Genomic DNA, 13244 nt, shown 5'->3' on the forward strand with positions numbered 1-13244 from the left:
TGTTTTCCCTGCTACTCTTGTGTTTAATGAACTGAAAACGGTGAATGCCGATCATGAACTCACGTTAATCCGTCAAGATGAAAACATAAATGCAGATCATGGTAACCTGGACTGTGTAACGTCACAACATGAATTCTGTCTTCCTGAAGGTAATAAACAGGGTGATTTTGAACTGTTTTGCTCCAGCACCATTACCTCCAATCAGGAGATGGAGGCTGAGATCAGGGTTAATGTGACACCATTTTCTCCTGTCTCTGTGAACTCATCACTAGATAAGATTTTGACCTTGAACAATGGTGTTACCACTCACTCACAGCCTGAAGTGTCACCTGCTCCACTCCATATAGTTATCACTCTGAAGCCACAGATCACTGCGGGTGTGGGTTCAAGCAAATGTGTCTGGCCAACATATCACAGTCATGCTATTAACATGCCATTAGTTAGATCCATACCTGAGTATTTAATGTTTGTCCAGGAGCCTCACCCTAATGGTCTTGTCTTGTTTTTTTGAGTCAGGTGGTAATTCTTGTTTTTCGTATGGCTGAACCAGCCCCTCTGAGCCTTACACTGCCATTGATTAGGTCCAACAAGCTTATGTTGACTCCTCCTGTGACTACAGAGACTGGGCCATTTGCCTTTAAGCCAATTAAAACTGATGCAGACTCTGAGAACCTAAAGACTGCTGGCTCAGAACTGGTGGTCATTAACACTGCTCACTTCATGGACTCCTGTGCTAAGATAGTAAGCACTATGGACTGTTTTTCACCTGCTCTCTCTCTGTGTGGACTTATGCCTCAATAGCCTGTTTTTCCTTAGCCTTTACCGCAGTTAGCAGCTCTGCTCCCTGCCCAGGTGGCAGCTCTGATCCTGGTCCAGCCAGGGGCCTCCATAACTGTTCATCCTGCGTCTGCTGCTGGATGCCCGGGTGTGCCTACCCGGCACCCTGCAGCAGCCACACCACTTCACGTCATGTCAGCTGGGGGGCCCGAGGAGCCCGTCCAGCCTCCTTCTGTTCCACCACCTGCGGCTTCGGCTTCGCCTGGTCCAGCTTCGGCTTCTGCTTCTGCTTTGCCTGGTCCAGCTTCGGCTTCGGCTTCTGCTTCAGCTTCGCCTGGTTCAGCTTCAGCTTCTGCTTCAGCTTCGCCTGGTCCAGCTTCGGCTGCAGCTTCGGCTTTGCCTGCTCCAGCTTCGGCTTCTGCTTCAGCTTCGCCTGGTCCAGCCTCTGCTTCTGCGTCGGCCTCGTCTGGTCCTGCAGCTGCCACGCCGCCGCCCATGCCACGTTCTGCACCTCGGAATCGCCGGCCACTTTCCAGGCCACCAGCTGGACGTCATCGCCGTCGAGGTCGGCCCCCAGAACTGTTTCCTCGTCACCGCCGTTGCCGTCCGCACGATCGGCCCCCTGAAATGCTTTCCCCTTGGCTCCTGTACTGTCGGGACCGGGGTCGGCCCCCTGAACTATGTTTCTGGACTCTATTCCCTGCAACCCATGGTTGTTCTTGGCCCGCCTGTTTTGTTTTGAATGGTTTCCAGGGCCCCTGTGCTTTTCATGGACATTTCGTGTTGGACTATTTTCTGAGTTCCTGTGCTAGACATTTTGGTTTTGTTCCGAGAAACAACACAGTGAGCACAGGAGGTCAACAAAAAATCAGCAAAAGACAAAAGGGACCCTCACACTGTGCCGAAAGAAAACGAGTGCGCGTGAGATAACACGAGCCTTCAGCCTGACTACTTTATCAAAGACATAACAATATGCTGCTAATGTTAGATAAACCTTGTTCCCAAACACCAGCTCTGACAAGTTATTCTCACTCTGAATTTTAATGGAAGTGATTTGTTTGTTATGTACAGTGCATCTACAAATATTCACGGTGCTTCACTTGTTCCACCTTTTTTCATGTTGGGGCCTTATTCCAAAATATATAAATTTCATTTTCACCTTGAATTTCTACACATAATATCCCATAATGACAAAGGGAAAAACGATTTCTTGAGATTCTTGCAAATTTTTAAAAAATAATATGCATAAGTATTCACAACCTTTGCCATTATGCTCAAAATTGAGCTCAGGTCCACCCTGTTTCTGCTGATCATCTTCATCATCAGATGTTTCTGCAACTTGATTGGAACCTACCTGTGGTAAATTCATTGACTGACCATGAATTGGAAAAGCACACACCTGTCTGTATAAGGTCCTATAACTGACAGTATCAGTGCACAAAGCAAGCCATGAAATCCAAGGAATTGTCTGTAGACCACTGAGATAGGATTGTATCAAGGCACAGGGAAGGGTGCAGAAACGTTGTGCAGCATTGAAAGACCCAATGAACTCAGTGGTCTCATCATCTGTGAATGACTCAGGACCAGGACTCTTCCTAGAGCTGACTGCCTGGACAATCTGAGCAGTCAGAGTAGAAGGGCTTTAATCAGGGAAGCGCCATGGTCCCTCTCACAGAGCTCCAGCATTTCTGGTTGGAGAGAGGAGAACCTTCCAGAAGGACAGCTTTTCTGTTTAAACAGGCCTTCTGTTGATTATTTATTTAAAATTGATCAATTGTTTTATCTTAAATTACTTGTTAATCTTACTGTATTACATTTAAACTTTTGTATTGTCTATACTGTCTATTTTGGTACCTAACTTTCTGTTTATTTTAGCCTTTTGTGTACAGCGCTTTGTGACTGCCTGTCTATGTAAAGCACTTAATAAATAAACTTACTTCCTTACTGCATTAATTTCTTTTGAACTCCACAAATCAGGTCTGTATGGTAGAGTGATCAAACAGAAGCCAATCCTCAATAAAAGGCAATGAAAGCCCATCTGGAGTTTGCCAAAAGGCACCTTAAGAACTTTTAGAACCATGAGAAATTTCCCTGGTCTGATGAAGAATATACCATAAAGAATACCAGGCACCCCCTCATCAACTAGCCAATACCATCACTACAGTGAAGCATGGTGGTGGCCACATCATGCTGTGGAGATGTTTTTCAGAAGCAGGAACTGCGAGAGACAGGGTGGAGGTAAAATCCATGAACGCATGCACAGACATCCTTGATGATAACCTGCTCCAGAGCACTGTGGACACTGTCATAACAGAGGAGTGGCTTCGGCAACTGAATGCCTTTGAGATGCCCATCCAGATCCCAAACTTGAACCTGATTAAACATCTCTGGAGAGATCTGAAAATGTCTGGTCACCTACCCTCCCCATCCAAGGTGATGGAGCTTGAGGAGTTCTATGAAAGAGAATGGGAGAAATTGCCCAAAAAATAGGTGCACCAGGTTTGTAACATCCCACTCAAAAAGACTTCAGGCTGTAACTGCTGACAAAGGTGCTTTAACAACATATTGAGGCCGTGGATACTTTAAAAACATTTCATTTGCAAGAATTTAAAGTAAACCTTTTTCCTTTGTCATTATGATGTATTGAGTTTGGAATTTTGAGGTGAAAAATGAATTTGGTCCTTTGTGGAATGAGGCTGTAACATGCTAAAATGTATAACGTGAAGAGAAACACTTTCCAGATGCACTGTATTCTTTCTGTGAACTGAATTTAAATAGATAAAAACATTGTTTCTTCATTACCACAAAATCTGTTTTTGCACAACCTCACAAAAATGAAACACTTATGCAGCATGCTCTAGAAGAATGCAGTGAGCCCACTTCACAAAACTGGCTGTTTATCATAAAAAATATCTCCTGAGAAATAAAAATAATTTCATTTGTGGAGCTAAAGCAATTACAAATGTCAGACATACCAGTTTTGCCCTTCTTCCTCTCCCCCTCTATGTAATCTTATGGTAACTGGTCTCAGTTTGTTACGGGTCAATGGGCACATGACGTGAGACAGCTTTCACACAAACTCTGCAGCAGAAAATGTGTGAACACTTTCCCTCAGGCAATAAAAAATAAATGATCACTTGTTTAAAGATGTCCTGGCTCAGAGGAGAATGGAAAGCCAAAGTGAAACTGGAACTTGGGTTCATAATCAAAAGGAAAAGAAAAATGCCATTATAATCAAAACTTTAATAGTGGACTGGTCATGCAACACAGAGCACCTGTATAAAAAAGCCCAAAGCCGACTGTACTTCCTCAGGAGGCTGAGGTCTTTTAACATCTGCAGGAAGCTCCTGAGGATGTTTTACCAGTCGGTGGTTGCTGGAGTACTTTTCTATGCTGTGGTGTGCTGGGGGAGCAGCACAGCAAAGAAGGACTCATCCAGGCTGGAGAAACTGATCAGGAGGGCTAGCTCTGTGGTCGGCATGAAGCTGGACACTCTGGTGACAGTGGCAGAGAAAAGGACATTAAAGAAACTGATGGACATTATGGACAATGCCAGACATCCTCTGCACACGGCCATTAACAACCAGAAGAGTCTGTTCAGTGACAGGTTGCTTCTCCCAAAGACAAGAACTAACAGACTTAAAAACGCCTTTGTCCCACACGCCATCAGACTGTTTAACTCCTCTCTGGAGGGGAGAGGGAGGGGAAACAGGAGGACAAAGGAGGGGGGAACAACTAAGCTGTAGTGCCTCTTCACCTCACTGTGCAATACCTTTTGTGCAATACTTTTGTAAATAGTCAACGGTGCAATAGACTCAATACTTGAAATGTGCAATTCACTTGTATTTTTATTTTTATTCCTATTTATTCTATTTATCCCCTTCGTATATTTTATTTATATTGTCTCTGTATTTATATATATATATGTGTGTGTGTGTGTATTATATATATATATATATATATAATATTCTGTAACTCTGTAACTTCTGTCGGTGCTGTGCTTTTTTGGAAATCGAATTTCCCAGAGGAACCCACCCGAGGGATTAATAAAGTTCTATCTGATACTTGCTTATCTCTCCCTATTCAACAGTGTAAAAGTTATGTTTACGCCATTTGTCAAACCATTATGTTTTACCATAACTAAACAGTACTATTAATCATTTATTTTAAAAAGAAATGTCAGTGTTTAAAAGAACCATGACCTAGATACCCATAACCTTTATACCATCAACATATATGGTTATACCTCCTTGGAAAGAAAGGAGTAGTTAAGTCGTCTTCTATTATAATTGAGAGATTAGGATGAAGGTGAAGATGTTTTTAGGAAAGCACTGATTATAACTGTTGAGCTCTCTTTACATTCTTTTTTACATTCTGTAAAAAGGGATAAAAAAAAATTCAAGGGAAAATGAAGATAGCGTCGGACCATTATGATCCACTAGAACAACTCGAATATTTCTTGGAATTAGAGCTGGCAGATTGAACGCATTTTTCTAAAACAACAACAACTACAACAACAACAAATAATACTCTCTAATTAGGTGTGTTGATGTTGGCAGTAATAGTGGTGATGAATGCTGTCTCAAATGTCAGTCTAATATCCAAAATCCAGAAGTATTTAACTGTGCTAAGCACTGGTGAGTGCAAAAGCTACAGTGCGACTCACATCTATTTCACACTCATTGAACCGTTTAGTGATGGATGGGGACATTGTCATATTTGAAGAGAACATTCCATCTGAAAGATTTAATCATAAGCATCAGGTAATCACCCAGAACAACTCTGCATTGATTTGCAGTTAACATTTCCCCTAAGGCCCCAGGTACACGGGACTAAAGACTATTTGGCGACTGCCTGGTTACCACTGGTTTCAAGGGAAACATTTGCATTCCTTGACCAGCAAGTGGTTGCTTGAGGTTGTTTCCTGTTGCTTGGTGAAATCAGCTGCCTTTGCACCTAAAATCTCCTCGGAATTGTTTTGGTTGCTAACAGATTCCTGTGGTCAGCCATACTTTTACTTGGCCAGGCAACGATTGGCTTCTTCTGGTTGGCATGGCACTTTTTCAAGTTTCACTACTGCTAAGTTAGTCAGCAAGTGTTGGCAGACCAGCTGGTATCGTCCATGCAGGCTATGAGTGAACATGGCAATCTGTTAGCAATCAAAGCAACTGCAAAGAGAATTTTGGTGCAGTACCTTATTTGCAACCAATTTCCCATTGCAAAGGTGGAAAAACTACTCACCAACCCAACAGGGAGTACACATACACAAGTCACTAAATGGTTTCTAGGTCTCTATGAAGCCTAAGGTGGACAAGTTGTCTCAGTAACCAAATCAAAATGCGTCCTTGCAGGATAACAAAGCCACTGGATCCTCTGACAGCAGGTGTCAAAGATGTGGGATTTTTATAATTGGCTATCCTATTATGTCAATATCACCTTGAAGAAGAAAAACATTTCTTATGATATTTATCAAGCACTGAAAGAAAGATTAAAGTGACCATTAAGGATCGATTATAATGTGGCTCCTCAAGACATGCCTGGATTAATTAACCACCAAGGAGTATGTTGGTGCTTAATGAACCTAGAGGGGCCTTGGTGTCTCATATTTAATTAACTTATTTACCTGTGTCCCATGGCAAAGCATGGTCACACTGAGGCAACCTTGGGTGTGTGTATGTGTGTGTGTGTTTTTTCCTTTTATCTGCAAGCTGTTCTGTGCATTACGCACACTAGTTGTGTGGCTGTGCATTTACTTTTTCTGTATTTACCACAGCTATCTTCAACATCTAAGGCTGGACTATTGACTACAAAACAGAAGGTTCTTAAAAAAACCAAAACAAATAAAACCAAAGGCTATCCTTGAAAGCATAGTGAGGTTTTCCAGGATTTTCTTTCACTCAAAGTGTTTTTGTAAATGCTCTTCAACAGACTGTCAATTTTAGAAGACCGTGAATGCACCACACACACATCACCAGCAAGAGGGGAGCAGTCCTCCTCGTTAAGCTCAACGTACTGAATCTCCCCTAATTTTGGACAAAGAGCTCAGCCAAGTGTGGTGAAAAATAAAGCCCTGTTTTCACAGCATGTGTATTCTGTTTTTTAAACCACACTTCAATTAATGATCATCTGTTTCACTGTTTTTGAAAAAAAAAAGAAAAAGTAATGGCCTTCATACAGTATACATAACCTGGAAATTAATGGGGTCACTTTTCAGTTTCAGAACTGGATTTGAAATCATTTCACTGTATCTGAGTGTTTCACCTCAATAAATTAATCATTAGGTGAATGAATCAATTATAATCTCAGAAAAGACATTCTAGCTTTCGAGATGAATCGTACAAGCCTGTCTGAATGACTCCTGCACCACAACGTGAGCAGCCATATCAGAAGCACTTTGTGAATGAAATGGAGCAATCCCAAAGGCAGTTGTGACTGTAAGCCATTTTGTGCTATTTGTGGGTGTCATAATGACAAGCGGTCTCTTCACTGAATTGTTGTAATTTTTCACACCAACCACGATTGTTTCTGGTGGAGATTTGGTTTAACGGATTTGACATTAAATACATTTTAAAGTGCCAGTGAGAGTAGCGCAGGCTATTGTTAGCGTATTCTTCTGACTCTCTAAGGTTCTGTGAGATCCTTTATTCACCACATTGAGTCAGCAGAGAGAGCAGGAATAGCCTATTGCGCTATTGGTTAAGGAATTCTCAGATTTGACAGCGTGAATCAAATGATTCTGTCAGACAGATGGGATGATTCATATTAGATAAAAGAATCCAAAAGGCTATGTATAATGCAGAAAAAGCACTTCCTTTTAAACAGATCCCCTTCCATCCTCTGACCTCATAAAATAAGCTACAGTACTTTTTAGTTTTGGGGGTTTTTTTTCTCCAGCGCATTCTTGTCAGTTCAGACTTCTTTGAGCTGCTTAGCAATCGCTTTTGTTCGAGTCTTTCTTTACATGTGTTCATGTGCAAATGGGACAAAGACAGCAAAAATGGTGACAAGATGTCTGGTAATAATATATCCATGGAATCTATTGAAAAAAAAAAAAGAATTGCAATTTTTATTTGTATTCATGTACAGTATGAACTACAATCTCATGTATCAATAATTGAACATCATCCTCAGGGAAATTAGTTGGACTCCTTACAAGCACAGTCTCTTGTTATTTTTTTCTTTTTTCTTTTTTCTTTTTTGTCATTTTTTTAAACAATCGAAGCACATGTAAAATTATGATCTGATTTTTTTTTCTTTTTTGCAATGTGTTTTTGAAAATATTTTTTTTTCCTTTTGTAGAAATTTAACCGTGTGATGAATACTCTCTCTGAAAATGAGAGAGAATGTCCCCAACATATAAGTATCCCTCCCCATACATGGACAGTTGGCAGAATAACACACAAGAATTGGAATCACCTTGGCTAAGGATTTTGCACAAAAATCAAGCTCACTCTGCTGGTATTTCAAGTCCAACATTCTGCATTCAGTCCTAAATCCATTCTGGCTTTCAAGGATCTTCAATCTTACACTGTCCAACTAAAGTAAATACCAATACAGAGACATTCCATTCATTCTGAATAACTCACAACCCTCGACCCAAGTATATATATATAAAAAAAATCTGAACCTTGTTTTTTTCACTGTAGCCAGCGTCAACATTGAATCATTAAGCCACCAAAAGCGTTGAAAAGGAATTGAGCACTGAAAAAAAATGAAACAGTGGAAAGGGAAAGAATGGTTCACTCACTGGCATTACCAATCAATAAATTCCAACCCTGACGGGGAACAAGTTACTGATTCTCTCTCATAACCAAGTCTTTAAATGCATATTTTCCGTCATGTTTGTTATTCGCCATCTAACTGCTATTGTAGAAAACAAAAGAATTCATTTAGAGAGAGCGAGAGCGGGAGAGGTTTCTGAATATTCAGCACTCCGTTCCCCTCATACTTCTAGCAGACCTCACAGAGATGAAAGCTAAAAAGGCAAGCGGAACTGCCTGGACAGCTATATTGTCAACTGTTTTTTTTTTTTTTGGTTACATCATGTGACGATTTACACTAAATAACTCAAACGCAGAGACATCATGTGTGGGTCATATCCCGTCCAGAGCCATCTGTAAATATAAGACTACGTTTCATTTTGCCAGTTTTGTCGATGATTAGATGTATTTGTGAAGTGGCCAGTGGGACACATTAAAATATGCTTGTTGCACAGACACCAAAGCGAAAGGCATATCTACCTCCTCTTACTTTCTGTACAAGGTCACTGTTTCCATGGCGACAGGCTGATGGCTAGTTTTTCCTCCTTATTTCTTATCTATTTTTTCACTCCTCTCTCTTCATATCTGCAATATCTCTGTTTGAAGACCCCTCGTGACCATTATAGGTCTGACTCCCTCTGCCCAACTGCTGTTCTTCACTTTTCAATTCTACCTTCCCCTTTCCTTAAGCCTTCTCCGTTGAAAGACTAAATGAAAAAACGGAGCGTAAACAGACTACAGGAGAGACAATGTTTTGATGGTCTATAAATGATGCATCATCAAAGAGAGTGTGTGTGTTTGTTTTCCTCGAAGAAAAAAAGCCGAGTGGGGGTCGCTTCAATATCAAAGGCCTCTACCCCCTGTTAGATGTTGGGTAAAGGGAAAGTGAAAAAGTCTCGTGCTGTTTCCTTATCAGCTTTCCTCTGTTAGCCTGCAAATGAACTGCTGATACAGATTAATGAGCTATAACCCATCTTCCCTTATTTTGTTGCAGGTTCCTAGCTGCTTCACTGACTATGTTAGCTCCGTCTGCTTTAGTCTGACAGGGTCACACTACATTACAAAGCAGCCTCATTTGCCTCTTTATCTGTTCTAACAGATGGACTATCAGCGCCTGAGCTTGTGTGACCCTGGGGTGATGGCAAGGTAATGCGACACTGAGTGGACGTAGATCATTACTGGGTTAACAGGGAGGCTACAGACCACAGCCTTATGCTTCCCGTCATTTTCCTAAGCAATATTCTGCCATCGTGCGGCACATGCCGGTAGATAAAGCGAGACAAATGAGACATGGCGAGGGGTGAGGAACGTGCCCGAGCTACGCGACAGCAAGACAAAGAAGCAAGAGGACATGGAGGAGAAGAAAGTGAGGAGAAAGAAGACAGAGGGTAAAACGGCAACATGGAGAATTCATGGGGGTATGAAGAGGGAGGGGGAGGTGAAGGCGGGAAAAAAAGACAGTCAAGGTAAAGCGTCAAGAGTGTAAAGAAAAAGTAGGAGGAGGAGTGGGAGCAAGACCTTAATCTTAATTAAAGTGAAGGATATATGGCTGTTGTTTAGAAGCCACAGGGGAAATGCACATTTACTCATTTGGCAGCTTTGCTCCTCAGGCACGCTGGCTTCGCTGTGATATCATCCAGAGCCGTGCCATTAAAAGATCTAATTTTGTGTTGAGTGACAGCTAGAATAGCATGGCGAGGAAAAGAAAAAGTCATTTTATGTTTTCACGTTTCATAAACTTCCTTCAAATTGGAACTGGTGTGCTGCACTACTAAATAAATGCTTGTAAATACTTGGGCATTGTCCTTCAATAAACCGTGTTATCAGATAAAATGTAAGTAGTGAATGAAGAGCATTGCATTAGAGTTTAAGGCCAATGGAAATAGTGAATGCTGCATTTGATACCTTTCAGTTTCCGTTTTAGCAAACCATTCTTTCCCTTGTGCGGTATTACACAGAGAGATAGAGAGAGAGAGAGAAATAAAGTGAGCTAAAAAGCTATCACAAATTGTTTTTCTTCATTTAGCCACTAGACATATTTTTAATAAATAATCTTTGTTTTTGTAAAGACACTTTTTAAAGTTTCATATGTCGTCCCTTTGCCAAATGCTGACTAATCGCCATAATTGACATCAACTCTGTGAAGTCAATGGCATTCAATTTCTTTTATCTTTGCGTTTTGGTCCATTGTACTCCAAGTGTGTAACGGCTGATGCTGAACATTTAGTCAAATTTAAAATCAGATTTGGGTCTCTTGTACATTGTCTTTTGAGCAAGCTTGAATCAGTAAAGGTTCCTGTGTGGCTGAGCTGTGTATGGTACTGAGCATAGGAGGATGGTGATAAGAGCTCTTGTAGGTGTTGTAGTGGTTGTAGTGCTCCAGAGGGGGCAGCGATAGGTGTCTCTCCATGGCAGCAACACCTGCCAGCTCTTCTTCAACGGTAATGACCTCCATGGAGGAGGCAGGGCCATCGGGATCCTGCTGGTTGTGTTGCTTCCTCATCTTGTAGAAAATAACCAGCAGAACAGCAGCCATGAGTGTGATGGCCACGAAGCAGCCAATGATAATCTTAGTGGTTTTCATCACCTCATCCAGGGATCCCTCTCCCTCCGGATCAAGAACTGGAATGGTGTAAGTCCGCTCTGTGGTCCTTGTGGAAACAGGAGTACCTTTTGTTGTTGAGGAAGACACCCAGCCAAATGGGGGAAGTGGTGTTTGGCTATCCTCCCCCATCATGTCAGTGGTCTCAACTGTGACTGTGGTAAAATAGGTCACCCCACTGCTGTCCAAAGAAGTGACATTAAGCACAGCGGAGGCAGAAATGTTGCCTGCTGTGTTGCTAACCATACAGGTGTAAGTCCCAGTGTCCTGCATTGTGACGCTAGTAAAGTTCAGCGTCCCATCATTGAGGACAGACAAACGCACTTTGTAGGCCCCGTGAGTCACCAGTGAGCCGTTTGGTGTGAGCCAGCTGATGGAGGTCACCGAGCTTGTACGACATTTAAGCTCTGCACCCATGCCTTCGGTCACATTCAAGTCACTGGGTGGCTCCACAATAACAGGGACATCACACTGAAAGTAGCTGTGGTCCAGTTCTCCAATGTAGCGACCTTTCAACGCTGAGGGAGTATGGCAACGTGCACAGCAGCTGGTATTGGCTGGTACAGTTTCCTTCAGCCACCAGCTGAGCCACAGAATATCACAGTTGCAATTCCAAGGATTGTGATGGAGGTGGACCCGCTCTAAGCGATGTAACGGTGTGAAGAGGTCATGGGGTAGAAATGTAAGATTGTTATGAGCCAGGTTGAGCTCTACCAGTGACTGAAGATCGTCAAAGGAATTCCTCTCAATAGTTTGAATCTGGGCATGCATCATCCACAGCTTCTGGAGGTTCACTAGCCCTGTAAATGAACTGGGCTTTATAACAGAAAGCTGGTTACCTGACATTTCTAGCTCTTCAAGCCTTACCAAAGGTAAGATATTGGGGATCTCTTTGAGATTGCACATTCCCAGGTTCAGGTAGCGGAGATTGCTCAGGTCCTTGAAAGCCCCGTCAGAAATATAGGAGAGACGTTTGAGCTCACCTAGATCCAGCCTTCGAAGCGAGGGGACCCGGTTGAAGGCATAAGATGGTATACTTTCGATGGGGTTGTTTCTTAGCCACAATTCTTTCAGCTTGGACAAGTACTCGAATGCTCCATTGGGGATTGTCGTGAGCCGATTATCAAAGAGCTCCAAGGTGTTGAGGCTGGCCAGCCCATTGAAGGCGCCAATTTCAATGCTGCGGATGTGGTTCTTGCTCAGTTGTAGGATCTCCAGATGGCGCAGATGTTTAAAACTGTCCACCTTGATTACCTGAATGAGGTTATCCTGGAGGTTCAGGTAGCGAGTGTTGGTAGAAATGCCATCTGGAACATCCCTTAGACTGCGGCGCGTGCATATGACTTTGCTGAACTGGTTACTGCATGAGCAGACGGAAGGACAGGTCTGAGCACGAACCAGCCCAGCCACCACCAGGATCTGAAGGGCCAAAAGCAGCACAAAGAGGGGGTTGGATAGTGCCCCCTTCAGCCTACGACCTCTCATTGTCTGGCGCTGGAGGGAAGAGATCATTGTGTTCAGCATTCATAGTTCATCCGCTGTTTGTGTTCTCTGTAACGAGAAGAAGCAAAAAAGAATAACATTAAGTACCAGGAAAAGTAGCCGGCAATACATTGCACATGTTGTTATCATGTATGAAGGCAAACCCAATATCTTTGTATATTTAGACTGTTTGGTCACATGAAATAAATGGCACAAAGGTGGAACTTCAAGCTCTGAGAAATTGTAATAGGCATTTGTTTTTCATTCTTTTTTGGCATTTGGACTGAATTGTTGAATAAATTTATACAGTACATTGTGCAGAGAATAATGAAACAACAAGATCAAGAATTCAAAGCCTAAATTAATTGTCAATATTACTCATTTGTGTATTGAAACACAAGTATTTTTTTAGCTCCTTAACTCTGGACTGTCCCAGATTTTCAAGCTTCACAGAAGCCGACACATCTACACAGGAGACTGAAAATGGAAAATGAGAACTTAGTATCTGCATCCCATCAGAGCCCGACCTGCAAATTTCTTGTAAGCCCCCTTCTCATTGGCATCATAAGACAGAAATTATTTAATAGAATAAAAAGCCTTAGTCATAAAAATTTCAAAAGAAG

At 42.2% G+C, this 13244-nt stretch overlaps 1 protein-coding gene across 1 annotated transcript in view; it reads right to left on the minus strand.

Moving 5' to 3' along the window:
• Window positions 1-7816: 7816 nt before the first annotated feature.
• The window catches only part of lrrc4cb (leucine rich repeat containing 4C, genome duplicate b), a 46340-nt gene continuing 40912 nt past the window's right edge, over window positions 7817-13244 (minus strand). Inside the window, exon 3 of the mRNA XM_004558075.3 lies at window positions 7817-12690. Within this exon, the coding sequence (XP_004558132.1) occupies window positions 10777-12663 (1887 nt within the window). The 5' untranslated portion in view covers window positions 12664-12690 and the 3' untranslated portion in view covers window positions 7817-10776. The remainder of the gene's footprint in view (window positions 12691-13244) is intronic.

This window comes from Maylandia zebra, linkage group LG1 (assembly GCF_041146795.1).
Source record: "Maylandia zebra isolate NMK-2024a linkage group LG1, Mzebra_GT3a, whole genome shotgun sequence".
Lineage (NCBI taxonomy): Eukaryota > Metazoa > Chordata > Actinopteri > Cichliformes > Cichlidae > Maylandia > Maylandia zebra.